The 15,536-nt window shown below is 32.6% G+C and overlaps 1 protein-coding gene across 1 annotated transcript in view; it reads left to right on the forward strand.

Moving 5' to 3' along the window:
- Pino (protein pinocchio) overlaps positions 1-15,536 on the forward strand; it is a 133,225-nt gene that overhangs the window by 110,997 nt on the left and 6,692 nt on the right. Inside the window, exon 3 of the mRNA XM_017897605.1 lies at positions 11,464-11,539. Within this exon, the coding sequence (XP_017753094.1) occupies positions 11,464-11,539 (76 nt within the window). The remainder of the gene's footprint in view (positions 1-11,463; positions 11,540-15,536) is intronic.

The raw sequence follows: 15,536 nt of genomic DNA on the forward strand, positions 1-15,536 counted from the left end.
TCTTTCGCAAAATGAAATACTTATACTAATTATTGTTAAAAATTATTAAATTATTTTTAAAAATTATTATTAATTTATATTAATTATTAAAGATTATTTCTATAGAAAATTTTTTTTAAGTTATGATCTAATAGGATAATTTTTATTATAGGGATTATTTAATTTCTAGTGTCAAAAATTATTCTGACCAGAAACTAGATAGTTCCTAGATTTTAATTATTTGAAGAAATTAGAATTTTATAATTGACTCTGTTTTTTTACCAAGACTGATAATTTACGAAGTAGATCGTAGTAGACACCAGCGGTATATACTACAGACAAATGTTCTACTTTTAAACGCGAGCACGCATTGCGTGGACTTAAAATACATTGGAATTGGAGATGAATGCGAATTCGTATTGCTTAATATAAATACGTGCTGTCTCCTGCACAAAGGTTACGTATAAATATCACTTACTTTCAAATGTCAATCAAATTCCATATTGTATTGCTGTGTTTATAAAGCACGTTAAATAAGCATTTATCAGATCCAATATGTCGTCTAGCATACACAAAAGTGTACTATTAAATTTCAACCAACCCAAGAAAGAGCTGAAAAATTGGTTTCAAAGTTCCAATATAAAATATCCAAACTAGACAATATATTAAAAAAATCCAAAACAAAACATATAAAAATATAACCAAAATAAGTTATACTTAAATTAAATTTAATAAACAAAATCTTCAATCTAATCAGTTAATTTTAAATAAAAATAACAAATTTGAATTTACATATAAATTAAATTTTAATATAATAATTATAATAAATAAAATTAATAATTCTCTTAATACCTTTAATTTAAATTAATTAATTGAATTTTTTGATGACTGTATTTAATATAATTTATTCTAATTATTAAAGATAATCCTAAAATTGCTTCTCTTCTTTAATCCTTTTTTAAATTAGTCGTTGAATTAAAAAGTAAAAAGACAGCAAATATGGTAACGAGTAAATTAACATGATATCGATTTTCCATCAGAAATTTAATTGGTCTGGATCCTCGAACAAATCTGGTTAGTCTAATTTATTACGAGTTCCTCAAGGGTATGAATATTTAAAATATCGATTATTCCTGTATATGTCAGGCAGTTTCCATTAAAACGATCAAACTCGACCAGTGTTTCATGAATAGAAATAAGGTACAAAAATGGAAAACAAGTTCATTTTCCATTTTAAATCGTAGCTTTTTTATTCGACATTATAAATTAAAATTTCTCATATGTATACTACCCTAATCGTACGAACTATACGTGTATTACAATCTTCTATAACGATCTTTAAAATACACTCCAATTCCAATTTTCGAAATCCTAGAAAAATATCCACCCTCAGGTCTAAAACTGTCAACCCCTAAGACATCTGCGTCTCATTTTTAAAACTAGACTTCCCTAGTTCCCAAATAATTACTCGAACAGGCCTACAGCCAGCCTCACTTATATAACTGCCTACTACCTTACATCTACCCTCAGAACACTCGAATGGCCATTAACTATGCGAGTCAGAATCACAAAGATCGGTAATCGATACCAAGTTTAAAATAATACAACAATACACGAGAGATATGAGAAAAAGAGAAGATAAAAAGACAGTTCTGTACGAGAAAGGTCAAAGGTATCTAAGTATGAAGTACCTTGTCTAAGATCAACCTTTAACTTGTAGCTAAATATACCATACACGAGGTATATATCCCAGTGATAACTGAAGTGGAATGACGAAGATAAATTGGTATAATATACAGCTATATATTCCGAATAAAAATCAATACGAATTTCGTTTCCCCCCTTAGTAAACTCTAACGAGACTCGATCAATACCAACCCATGCCCCAGTTGTAACGTCCAATTATAATACCAGTTATGAATTTTACGATACAAAATTCGTTAATTAAAAAGAAGTGCAGTTCAGAATTCAGTATCCGAACGATTTCGATAATTGCGAAGGTGAAACATCGGAATCCAGTCATTTGGAACATTGGTACACAGTTGCAGTTTTAACCGTTTGAGTCGCATAGTTTTGAAAAAACACTGTCGAGGAATCCCAAGCAGTGCGATCGCGCTGCCTCTAAGTTGGGACGATAAGGCCCAAGCAGCGCGATAGCTTCGAGAACGCTCGAAATGTGCTGGGTTTTCTCGACGTGAAATCCGAACAGCGCGATCGCGCTGCTCGGGACTCGAAGGGTTAAACGCGTTAGTTCCGTTGGTTTGCCGCTAGGGGTCGGGATAGTCGCGCTCGGCACGAGGCGTCCCGTCTATGTCGCACACACCCAGCGACCTCAGGCCACTTCGGTAGCCGCATTGAGTCTCGCATACCCCTTTCTTAAGGCTCTTCTATTCTGGTACACCGATAGCATAAAAATACGGGATCACGTGGAGAGGTGACTCGGCTGCTAACCGTCTCGCGGGACGCTTGCCAGCAGTTCGCGAACCCGTTTCCCTTAAACTAACGGCCCGAAACAGGCGAAAGCACATCTCGAGCTAATCTTGGAGGCTCGTCACGTGAAGAGAGTAAAAGGCGTCGAAGTGGCCAGATTTTCACTCGCTACGACGTTCTGGCATCGACTAACGTCACTCCACCAGGCTTGTCGAATCGTTGGGAATTCATGGAAACTGCGCTTTGGAACACGTTTAATATATATGCGCATTGCCAAGCTTCCAAGTTGAGTTTACGAACGTCTGATGACCTTAGGTACTTATGGGTGGCACATTGTTGCTAATTGAAAGGTTGCTCCGGTTGTTGGATGCGGAGCTTGTTTATGCGTCACTGCTTGTTTGGATTTTGAACAGTTCTGAACTGTGATGGAGGCGTGTGGTTTTTATTTGCAAAACGTGTCAAAATAATGGAGAAATTGGGGTTTTAGTGCATTGGAAATTTGTTGGTACAGTGGATCACACAGGTGTTGCTTATTTGTGTCTAGTAGGAATATTATGAAGTTAACTATTTAGCTAATAGAATTTCTACTAGTATATATATTCACATTTAATTTATTATATATTACTATCTACTAATATTAATTTTAACATTAAAAAATATATTACTGATGTTCATACTGATACAGGTCTGTTTTTCACCTTCTTGTAATTTGAAATAACATGGAGGAAAATTTGGTAATTAGTGAAACGCACTAAATAAAATAAATTAAAATATTTTTATTAATAATCGTAGTTTGAGAAAAATTTGAAATATATTTTTAATGTATATAAGCAATATTTTTGAATACATATCAGTTGATGATAAATGACGAATAAACGTGAAGGGATTTTTGATTTATAAATCAAAGGTATTAACCCTGTGGACTCCAAATTATTTTTCAATTTTGTTGTCAATAACTGCCTACTATTTTAAGTATTTTAATTATTACTATTTTGAAATTTACTTCACAAGACAGTTCCTTGACAGGTACTCATTTTAAAAAATGTTGTTTACTGATTATATTAAATATAGCTCTCAAACATTTTTGTAATTTATATTTTGAATTTAAATAATTCAAGTAGTTACTTATTTTCTATCTTCTTGCTCAGTAAGTAAAGAATCACAAAGTGTCTAGTGTAACACTACATTGTTTATTCTAAATTTTCAAAAATTTATAATTAGTATGTATACTTTGATAAATTCTTTCACGAATAATATCTCGTATTCATAATATTAATAATATAATTATATTTAATAAATTTTATTTTTCATTATTTTATTTTATTAATATTCTGAATAATATAAAATGATTAATATAGAAAATACATAAGCTTGAATAAATGATATAAAAATTTCTAAAACCATTGAAATATTTTCAATAAAAAAAGATAAAATAAATAATTCTAAAAAATTTATTACAAAAGTTCTTAATAATGTTAAAATTATTAAATTCCTGTGAAATCATCAAAAACTGATGTTAAATCACACTCGACAAAGGAGTGCAAAGAGTTAATATCTCTGGGATCATACGTTAAACCATATGATTATGTAATTAGTATGGTATATTACATTAAGTCGTCAAGTTTGCTCGATCGATGCTCGAATTTCATAGCTGCCAATATACTTATTACTAATTGTATTACTCTGAACTTTGTACAAAGAAGTTCAGACTTTCCAACGTAATATAACCATTCTACGTCTTTACTGAAAGAAATTCTACGTAGTATGTTATGATGATGCAGGTATAGATAGATCAGTCACTACGTCATTGCTCCATCGTGTAATTTTCTAACTCTTTGCTGCGCCACCTTGAGGATCAGCTACGTCACGGTTCACGTTTCATTGAAAATTTCAGCCATGATTAAGTTTTCTGTATGAAACCTGCATCGAAAATCGATTAGGTACCTGGACTAAATTAAATCCGAAACACGCTTCTACCGTGTGTTATATCATACAAGGGCTTCAGATAAGCTGAATGGAGACTTTGGTCTAAATAAAATAATAATAAAATACTTTTCTTTAATATTTTTATATCTAATCGTTTTGCTATCATGTGCTAAGTATAGTTATACATTAGGTACAACTCTCTCTAGAAATTAACCCTTTTCACTCAACGACTTTTTCGTTGCAGAAAAATAGTAATTCGAAGACTTTCTGGTCATAGAGTCGACGAAATTTTGAAAATGGTAAATGAGAAATCATATGCAAATTAAGACGTAGAATTATTTTTCTTCGACATTCCACACATCGTTAGGTAATTTTATATTTGATATATTAATTAACGTCGATCTTTAGAATTTGATTAAATGGTGACTGAGAGTCACCTCTCGAGTTCAAAGGGTTAACTTCGCATAGGCAAGGTTATGTCTCTAAGATTACTTTTCTAGTATACTTTATTCGTAATGTAAATATATAAATAAATTCGATGCAGGAGTTTAATTAAAAATTTAAATGCTTTGTTATTAGAAATTAAAACGAAGGTTGCTGTTTTAATATTCTTCATTCGACATGCATATTTTAAGAGTGAAAATATAATACCCTTCAAATGAACAGATTTTTAAATTTTAAATTAAATTCGAAAATGTAAAGTAAGAAAAATTTTTAATTCGAAAACTGAGCTATCGATATATTATGTTCAATGTCGGCCATGTTTCTTTTGTCCACGCGTCTTTAAAGTTCTGGTCAGCCATTTGTGGCTGCACGGATGACTTCAATAGGCCTTAATGCTGCTGCCTTCGCTAAAACTGCCTTCGATGCCTCGATATTGCGGTCAGGTTTATGACCTGTCATGTACAGAGGACCAAAGGGGGGGGGGGGGTATTAATCGTCCAATGAATAAATATTGTCTGATTCAATGGTTTCAAAAGATCGAACGTACCTCCGTTGACGTAAAATGTAAAAAGAAAATATTTTGAAATGCATGAGAAAAATATGCGCGTAATATCTGACCATAATATATTTATTTCTCCTTCAAATAGAAGATTAAACGTATTGCGTACATAGAATATCCAATTTTTATTAACAAACACATCAATATAAAAAATTGGACACCCTGTATACGGATGAATATAAATAATTGAACACCCTATATATGTATCAATATAATAGCCTTAAGAGGGTTAAGAAATTAAGGCGAATATCCAATTTTTATTGACAAATACATCAATATAAAAAATTGGACACCCTGTATACGTATGAATATAAATAATTGAACACCCTATATATGTATCAATATAATAACCTTAAGAGGGTTAAGAAATTAAGGTGAATCCCTAATGCCAGGAATCAAAGATACAATTTTTATTCCATATCGAGAATGTAGGGAACGGTAATATTACTACTGCCATGAAACATGGCGCATATAGAGAGGTCAGTGAGTGAATCGATTCAGATGTGCCTCGTATATAGATGAAAATGCGGCGCGTGTACAACTATAGAACGATGTTCGTTTTCTTCTTCGAAACCTAAGTTAAAAATAATTCGTGTATTTTTAGTGTTGCCTATTTTTACGAGTGTATTACTAATGCTTTTAGAAACGATGGCGCAGAGACACGTGAGAATATCCCTTATTAGCGATCTCCTCGCTCTCTTTTCGTCAGCCTGCATTTTACCCTTTCACTTCGATTCGCAATCATTCAATGCATCTGTAATTGCTTTTTTCTCGTAAACGCGTAGTCATTTTATTTTTAATTGCCCTGTATATTGCCTCATGTACCGTTTATTGCTTGCTGCAGTGTTACATAAAAAATTATGGTCTTTTGAAAATATTGTGCAATGTGAACATTTTTCTTTTTTTCTTTTTTTTTGAGGTTAGAATACGGTCGTATTTATTGCGATACCCATTGCTATATAATAATAATATCGTAGGTAGAACTATGGTTGTATTAAAATATTGTTTTTATTCAAATATGAAAATACAAAATGTCTCGCGATATGACAATATTTTGCATTAATTTTCAATTAAATATTAAAATAATTTTATATTTTTATATAATATTCTGTTATATTTATTAAATTTTAAATATTATCGAATTAATTATAATATCATTTTGAAGCTAACGAATATAGTATAGTCAATATCGAATTGGATAACTTAAGGCTTGTTCGCATTAGTCGAATGACGTCAATTAGGAGCTTATTATACGTGATACTTGTCATAATGAATATCGCAAAATGGTAAATAAAATACCCTAATCTTCCAGCTTTGATCATTTTCAAATAAAATTTAAATAGCGTGAATTTACTGCAATGCTCAGCTAATCTCAATTTATCTGTTCAATCAATATATGTAGCTTAATTGGTTCCGTTAATGTACAGTTACGTTTAAAGGAGCATCATTTTATACTTTCACTTCTCTTCTGGCATTATATAAACTTCATACGAACCTAACCTCAATTGTAAAAATTCTTCCAATTATTTGCAAAAACTCTACAAGGTTTAATAAATTTGCATATATACTGTGATTTAATCTAATTTTCTTAGATACTCATTTTATGCGCAAGTTAATCATAATGAAAACGGTAAGTTGCAATGATCACCTGCTGATGAATTACATGAATGCAAAATGGTCTTAATAATGGAAATTAATTTTAAAGGCAGAGGGCTAAAAACTTGTTACAAAAATTCATAATGAAATTTTAGAAAAATTAAAAAGAGTTTTATATCAGCATTTTATTAAGAAATACATATTTACATATTGGTCCAAGGTATTCGTGGTAACTGCGCGGTAAAATTCGCGAGAACGTCATTATCGACGTTTGGTAAACGTCACTGGGCGGCGCTAAATAACGAATTGCCTTCGGGTTCATTGGTCTCGCGGTATACACACTGGAATGATATTCGAAGAAATTAGGTCGCTTGCAGTAACGGGAACGGCATTTATTTTCAAGTCGATGCAATTGCGTCTGGCTACGTTTAGTTGTGTAAATGCAAATACACCTGAACCCTTCTTTTTTCTCCCCCCTGAATTTTCTTTTTTCATCAAACGCGAAATTGCATTCCGTTGCGTAAACATCTCGTCCTGCCTGCAATTACGTTTTACGTGTATCGTGCCAATCACGTGGTAATCTCGTGAATAAATAAACGCTTTGTTCTGCGCTCGTTTTCCTTCGAAGACTATTAGCGGAGTTTTCGTTTAACTTTTGATCAGGAATTGTGTAAGTTTCGAATAAATTTCGCCGTTCCGCAAGCTTCCTAGTTTCGGTTTGCTCTGTTTTATCGACCGGGTTCCTTTGGAGGTTATTTACGCGTTAAATTTCACCAAGGGGTAAAAGTGCTGAGAGTGGCAGTGATATAATGCGTGGATGTGACGATTATAATCGAAAATGAAAGTAATTGAAAATAATAGTTTTTTTGTATTTTTATTCATATCAATTTCTACTTTCGTTTCCTTATTAATAACATTAATCTCACGAATCCTTTAATAAATTGAGCCTCGTTTGAACAATAAATTCTACTCGTGCCTACATCATAAATCATCCTTTTCTAACGCCATAAAAGCTTCAAGGTGAGAGTATCTCTATCGTTATATACATTTACGACTTTTACGACACTTTTACTCTTTTCTAACTCCTATAGTATCTCCCATTTGCCTGGACTGTTAGTACCATCTTCGATACCCATTACAGACAAGATATAAACGTCTTAGCAGGTTCTAAAAACATACAGTACTTAATTTTATATTAAAATAACAGAAGAAATATAGTGATAGGATAATAAAGTTCCTGAACAAATAAATCACGTTAATGATAAAATATTTGTATAATAAATTTTCTAATAATAATAACTCTACTATATATCTCCATAATAATATTATACAAACTTTTATCACATCATCCTCAAAAATTGAAGAAAAAAGAAAAAATAATAAAATTGATAGAAAAGAATGAAAATATAATACTTCAATAAAAATAAAGCAATATCAGCACAATTTCGTAGCACTCTCATAATATATTACTAAAACAATATTATATAATATCTCACCCAATATATTCAACATATTAACTATAGTATATTATAATTAATATAACATGATGTTCAAACAATAAGAAATTTAATGTAATAAATATTCTAACTCTACTGTACATGTTTCTATTTATGAATCTCCATCGTACCATTCTCAAAAATCAAGTAACCAAGAAAAACCTAACCTAAAAAAAAAAATTTTGTTAAATAAAAATAAAACGATAAAAAAAATATACTAACAATACAACAAAGCCATTGTGGCGCTCTTTTAAAGGTAGCATCGACCGTGTGTGCAATCGAAAGTTAAGAATGTGCAAACAATTCGAGTGACTCAGTGCTCGTATTCATCCCGCGAATTCAATAAGAAAGCTTACTATTGCAAACACCGATGACGTCAAAGAAAAATATTTATCAGCTCTTTCGAACGCAGCGTTCTTCGTTATTGAGCTGATTGGATACGTATTATGAAATAAAACACGTTGCTACGGGGCCTATCGAACGAGTTGGGAATCGCACGATAACGTTCATGGTTCCTACGTTAATTTCCCGTTACGGAGAAACACAAATTTTATCGCGGAAGTTCGTAATCGATATTACGATATCATGAAATTAATTACATTTAATACGACGATCGTTTACACCGAGTTGTTTTTTCAGAAATTAGTGCAACGCTTTAATTTATGCATGTCGTGTCAATAGTGTGATTGAACGTACTCTTTTGAATATCATTTTAGTGACGTATTTGGAGTTTTTTCATAGTGAAATCTGAATATCACTAGGTTATCACTAGGCTATCACGTGCAAATCACACGCTTCACATATTTATGTAAATTGTCATACACGAAAATTCACACATTTTTCAAATGGTTTACGAATGAGATCTAACTTCAAAAATACCGAGTTGAATAATAAGATAATTTTTAATTTATCTCTTACAACGTGACCGTAGCATTGTACTGTATAGGATAGAGTAAACAATCGATTCATAAATGAGAAAATTATCGAGCAAAAAATTGTATAGATTTTTTGCAAGAATTTCCGAATGAAGTTTACTGATTTAAATAGTCTAATTTTTTTGAATAAATATTGTATAATATAATTTTAATATTTTATTTTCTATGGTTTCTGAGAGTAACTCGGTAATTTAAGTGTTTGAAGAATATCATTCATCTTATCACGTGATAGAAATCGCAGAATTTCCAAGGTGTAACTCCTAATTGAATTACACGTTCAATCAAGAGTGAACCACCGGTGGTGGGTCATCTGACAATTGCGCGTAACTAGAAGTGACTCACTTGTGAATACGCACTAAACATCTTCGAGTTTGTTGTACAAACAACAGAATTCTCGGTAAGATAACAAAAGGAAAACATAATCATAAAAGGATATTCTTTGGTAAAATAAACGCGATATTTATTCCATTTCGTAACTTATAAAACTTACAAATCCCTGTTTATACTTCCTAAAACGTTGTATTTTAATTTGGAGAAAATTTATTAAAGAAGATATTAAAACTCAAAATTCGGAAATCGAGGATCCAAAAGATAAAGAGTAACATAGATTCGTCAGTTGCATCCGTTATTTCTATACTTTCGCCTTTAAAATTTCGTTATACTCGTGTGATGTAGAGGTTATGTTTTAGGCGCGAAATTTGAAACGCGGTAACCGCTGATCTAACAAGCAGTTTGCGAGACCTCTAAATTGCGGATACGAAGATGAAAATGCTAAATTACATTCTGGAATGTGTTATATTATTAGAGAAGGAATTATTCTTCAGGTTTTTATCGTACATGAAATGTCAACACTTGTTGAAATTGAAAAATAGACGCGCGAGATATCTTTGGCGAGACGTTATACGATCCATGACGTTACAAGATACGTTATCCGTCGGTGTGAAGAGATTAAGTAAAAGTGCTTCGTTTTTGTTTCAATGACATCGATCATGACAAGTGTACCAATTTTTTTACCTTTATTTATTTCTCTAAGAATACATCAAGGTTTATGCGTAGCTGTTTGATAATGAAATTCGCTACTGCCAATGTGTCAATGATAAAATCCTTGACATTCCCCCACGACCTTGTGTCGACACTGGAATCTCGTTTTATAATTATTACCGTTATGACGTACCTCCTATATTGATTTTTTTTTTTACCATGTTAAACGATTTTCAACATGGAACAGTCTGATGCAGCAAAATAAAGGAGTACAGCATTAATGATCGATTTTATGAGTTTAAAATATTCCACACTTATGTGTACATAAAAGAATATATCGAATTATTTTTACAGTATTTTATTTGTTCATTCTATATTATTACGTCTTATACATTTCTCTTTTCTTCTACTATTATTATTTTCATATTCGCATAGTCACTTGTTAACGAAAGCTATTATTGATGTATGAATTAAGCAAGGCGATTATTCATTTTCATGATTTAATTATTCCTACATCACTCCACGTTATTATTTATTCAAAATTAAAGACCTGTTCAAAGCGATTTTTAATTCTTATCTAATTCATTCACTCTTAAGCAATCTTTTACAATATGGCGCTTTTAACAAATGATACAAATAAAATATAGAATTGCCAAGCACAATGGGTACTCCGCTTTTGCAAATGTCTGGCTTATTCTATGTCGTTTACGTGTCACCCATGTTCCATTCATAAATAAATTGTCCTCATAGAAAGAAAGCGTGTCCGTAGAACATTGCACAATCTGTTACGCCGTGGAAACTAGGATTGGTCAAAATAAAGGATTCAGAGCGTGTGCAGCGATCGTTCGGCTTTCTTTTCTCGCGGGGAAAGTAAAAGTGCTCGTTCGGTGCCAAGGTGAGAGATCCACGGTGAAACTTATCGCGGATGTCCTTCGTAGTTCGCGTGTGCCACATACGTTGCGTTCGTTCGCCGACTTGGAGACCTTTCCTTGGCTACTAGGGGATTTCCAGCAAATATAACCTTCCTTATCTGAATTCTCTCTCCGGGGATTCCTCTTTCTTGCGTCCTCGATTCTCTATCCATAGTAATTAATGAGACCTTTCTTCTCTGTTGCAGTTGTAACTCATCAAAACAACAACATGTCTGTGACCACATCTGTACAACCAGCTACTGAGAGTCTTTCTCGTCATGGGTAAGTTGATTTCCATTTTTCTCCACCATGTTTGGTAATAAAGATGATTGCACGAAGAATAAAAGATAGAAGATTTGATAGAACAGCCTTATGTACTTGGAGGCCTATGGTGTATAGATAGGATAATCAGGAATCAGCTGAGAAAAGAAAAAACAGGATGTAGAGCTTCTATAGTCCCCTTTGGAGATACTTAACTAGAGCAATAGCTTAAATAAATTACTTTTATGTGATGAAAATGCATAATACCTTTAAAAAGATAAAAGTAAGATGATTGTCCATTGTAGTTAATTCCAATTTTGGAGACAGCTTTCTTTCCACATATTTTCCTTTGAGTTATTTTCTTCCAAATTTTCTGATAAAGACAGGAATTTAAGCACTGAAAAAAAAACAGGGCTATTAAAATTTTAGGAGTCAATAATTTGTTTCTAGTGAGTCACAAAGTATCAATAAATACATGATGTGGAGCACACCTTTTACATCATAAGCCTCCATTTTAAGTACGAATCTCGTATCCCGTGGAAACCGATATGTCTTCGAAACTCGTGGCCTCGTTTATTCAATCGATCCACTTTTACCCTTGCCAATTTGTTACCGGGACCCATAGCGAGACGACTAATAAATGGTGCTTGAAACTCGCACCGAATGATACATGTGTATATATTACGTCTACTTCAAACTTACACGCGTTATTATTTTCGTAGCTCTAGTTTCGAAAGTGCGTTTTATTTTGTGGTAAAATGGCAATAGAATATTTCAAATCATTTTAATATTCTTATTTACAGAGACTTTACAAGACAAACAAATATAAGTCACTATTTTGACTAATTCGGTACGTCTAGTGTTAACTAACATAACCTATATATACCGTCTATACGAAATATATACCAAAACGATAATTTATATAAGATAGAGATAAAAATACCAATATCCGTCAAAGAACAAGTTTCAAGAATATTTCGAACTCGTGGAAAGAACAATAGGAACAGTAGAATCAATTCACTTCGATATTCAGCAGCTATTTCCGACACAGTATAACCTCGATAATTCTACCTTGACAATTCTAACCTCGGTAAATTTCACATTTTCGATACTGATAAATAAAATAACGATAGTATCAATGAGATAGGAAAAAAATTATTGTAAACCAAGTCCTTTTTCATGACCAATAAGTCGAACAATAAAATATATATATAATTAAACAAATAACACGTGTACACTTAACATACTCACACGTATCACTATTCTCGAAACGATAGAAGCAGAAAGACAGAATCGTGTAGCTCAATTTGCGGAATTATTATTAGTCATGCGATTATTCGTAGAAATCGCGTCGTTTTTGCATAATACAAGCACGTGGCGGCAACGTCTGCGGCCATTACGCCATTCTGCGGAGAAACTGCGAAGGACGAATCGAACAGAGGGAGCTGTCGGGCATCTGGTAATAGACACCAGATTCGAACCTATACCATTGTTCTGTCACGTTTTATTTAGAGCCTCGGTTCACAAAGGCTTGCATAGTTTCGTGCAAAACCGTCGGTAAGGTTTGTTTCTAGGATATGTAGAAGTACAATAGGTCTTTCGCTATTTATACGAATTGGCAGTTGGGGGAAAGAAATAAAGAGTAAGAATGGAAAATTCAGGTTTATAAATAATATCTCGCATTCAGAAAAGGAAAAGATCAAGATTAGTTTCCAAACAGGAAAAATTCTTTTGAAGGAAACAGAATTCCGGATTTACATATATCCTTCTTAGAATCATTGTTACGTTTTTTACCTTTGCATTTCTATGAATGAGCAAATATCGGTAACTATTTGAGGTTATTCCCAGGTTTTCAATACACCTAACATTTTGAATAATTAAAATATTTCCATCTTTAGCTTATTACTAACAAAACAAGTTTACTACTTTATTTTTATTACGTATCTAGTATAACTGTGATTGTTCCTTTTAAGAATGTATTTTAATTTTAAAAACGTTATTTTACTTTTTGGTAATGTAAATAAAAGAGAGTAATATGTTCAGATATATGATTGTAGCGTTTAAAAATGAGAATGTCGTTTTTATAAAACAAAGAAGTTTTTAGATCTGACGGTACGTTTTTTAATTAACCAATGAAAAGGTTTTTGGACTTATTTCCTTCTCTGAAGTACCGATTCAAATGCAGACTGTTGGAATTGCGAAAGAACTCCAGAGTTATTGACGGATTATTCGAGTGTACCGAGTGTACCGAGTGTGCAGGGAGAGAAACCTCGACCGAGATTCGAACCCGGATCTCTTTTGCTCGCGGGGCGACCACTCTTTAAAGCAACAATTAAATTATTTGGGTCGTCACTGAATTCTTTGCTTTTTAGGCCTCGCGTTGGAAATATGAATACTTGGGTGTAATTGCGCTGTGATTGAGGAATGGCTGGCGAGCAAGATACAGATAGTAAATTACTTTTTATAAATTCTTCAGTCCATATTATAATTGTTGGTTGTAAGGAAGAATCCATTGCTTTTAGTTCTACAAATTTTGTCTATAATAAAACATACCCAAGTGAAATATAGCACTTTTACATCTTGTTGGTAGGAAACACGTTCTTTGACATTTTATCATACTAATTTATAATATTTTAATTTTTTATAATCCTTATATTTACTGAAGTGACCTCATTCTTTTGATAAGAATATTTAATATTTTAAAAATTGTTAGAAGTCTACATTATATTAGAGTATCCTTTCTTCAATGCTCTGCCTTTTTCTTCTGGATGGTAGTCCTGGCTGTTTTACGGTTACCTATTTCTTGTTAAACTGTTGAGTGTCGGTTGGCCGTCGTAAATTTCCTTAAAGGGTAACCATAACTTCTCGACCTGGAACATTTTCTTCACCAATTTCAAAGAATCAAGTTAACGCGCTATATTTTCAAATTGAGGACAGTTTATGTCACCGTAATATTTTAAAAAGAGAAACAATTGCTGCAGTATTGCATCTTGGTTCCCTTGCAAAATTTTAATTAATCTTTTTTATATTTATTCAAATGGTGAAAATAATTATATCAAAATGAAAATCGACACAATAATTAATACATTACTATATATTTTTTACTGTCTAAAAGTTATTGCATTTTATAATAAATTCTACTGTCAACAATTTCTAAACAATTAAATACAAATTATTTTGAACTAGTAAAATGAAAGAACATAATTAGTGAGCGTGATTTTAATAATACACTAATATCCCATTTCCAGAGTACTTCATCAAAAGAAAAAAGGAAGAAATTTAGTACTTCATTATAACGTAAGATCCCAAATGACTCAATCAGAATCCTGATTAATTAAACACTCGCAACGTAGCTTGCTTAACGTTAATTAATTCTTATCAGATAGTTACGTCATCCAATTACAACATAAATTGCTGGTATTTAACAAGAAACGCTACAAGAACAGCATCACAGCCGTGCGCCAATATATTAACATGTCCAAAGAGCATTACGAAAGAAAATAAAGAATATTTGCAAGAGAAAAAGAAATTCTTTCCACGCATAAATTCACCAATTGGAAAATTCGTAAAACGATATATTCCGTTACGAATTCCTTAGAAATTTAATTTCAGTTACGTTCGAGTTACCACTTCAACCTGTGGCATTAACCCTGTAGCTTAACATGGCGCATTGTTCCGTTCAGAAGTTCACAGGAGTCGTATTCACACGACGATGTACCGTGAAGAATTTCACAGCGCGTCGTTTAGCTTCATCGTGGTTAATTAATACTTAACGCAAGCCGGAAATTCTCGAAATTGCCGTGTAAGAGAGAAAGGGGCACCGTTCCATCCTTCAGGCTGCGCAGTAACGTAGTTTCCCGTTTAATGGCGCGCAGAACTGCGTAGGTTAGTTCCACGTGCGCGGTGTGCAAAGGGCAGCCATGCTAGAAACAAATCACTTTGCCTGCGTAACTTGGCCACCTTGAATATCGCAGTCTTAAAAGAAACGTGGGGAATTCACATCGTTGATTAATACATT

The sequence above is a fragment of the Eufriesea mexicana genome, unplaced genomic scaffold (genome assembly GCF_001483705.2).
Source record: "Eufriesea mexicana isolate 0111107269 unplaced genomic scaffold, ASM148370v2 scaffold577, whole genome shotgun sequence".
Classification (NCBI taxonomy): Eukaryota; Metazoa; Arthropoda; class Insecta; order Hymenoptera; family Apidae; genus Eufriesea; species Eufriesea mexicana.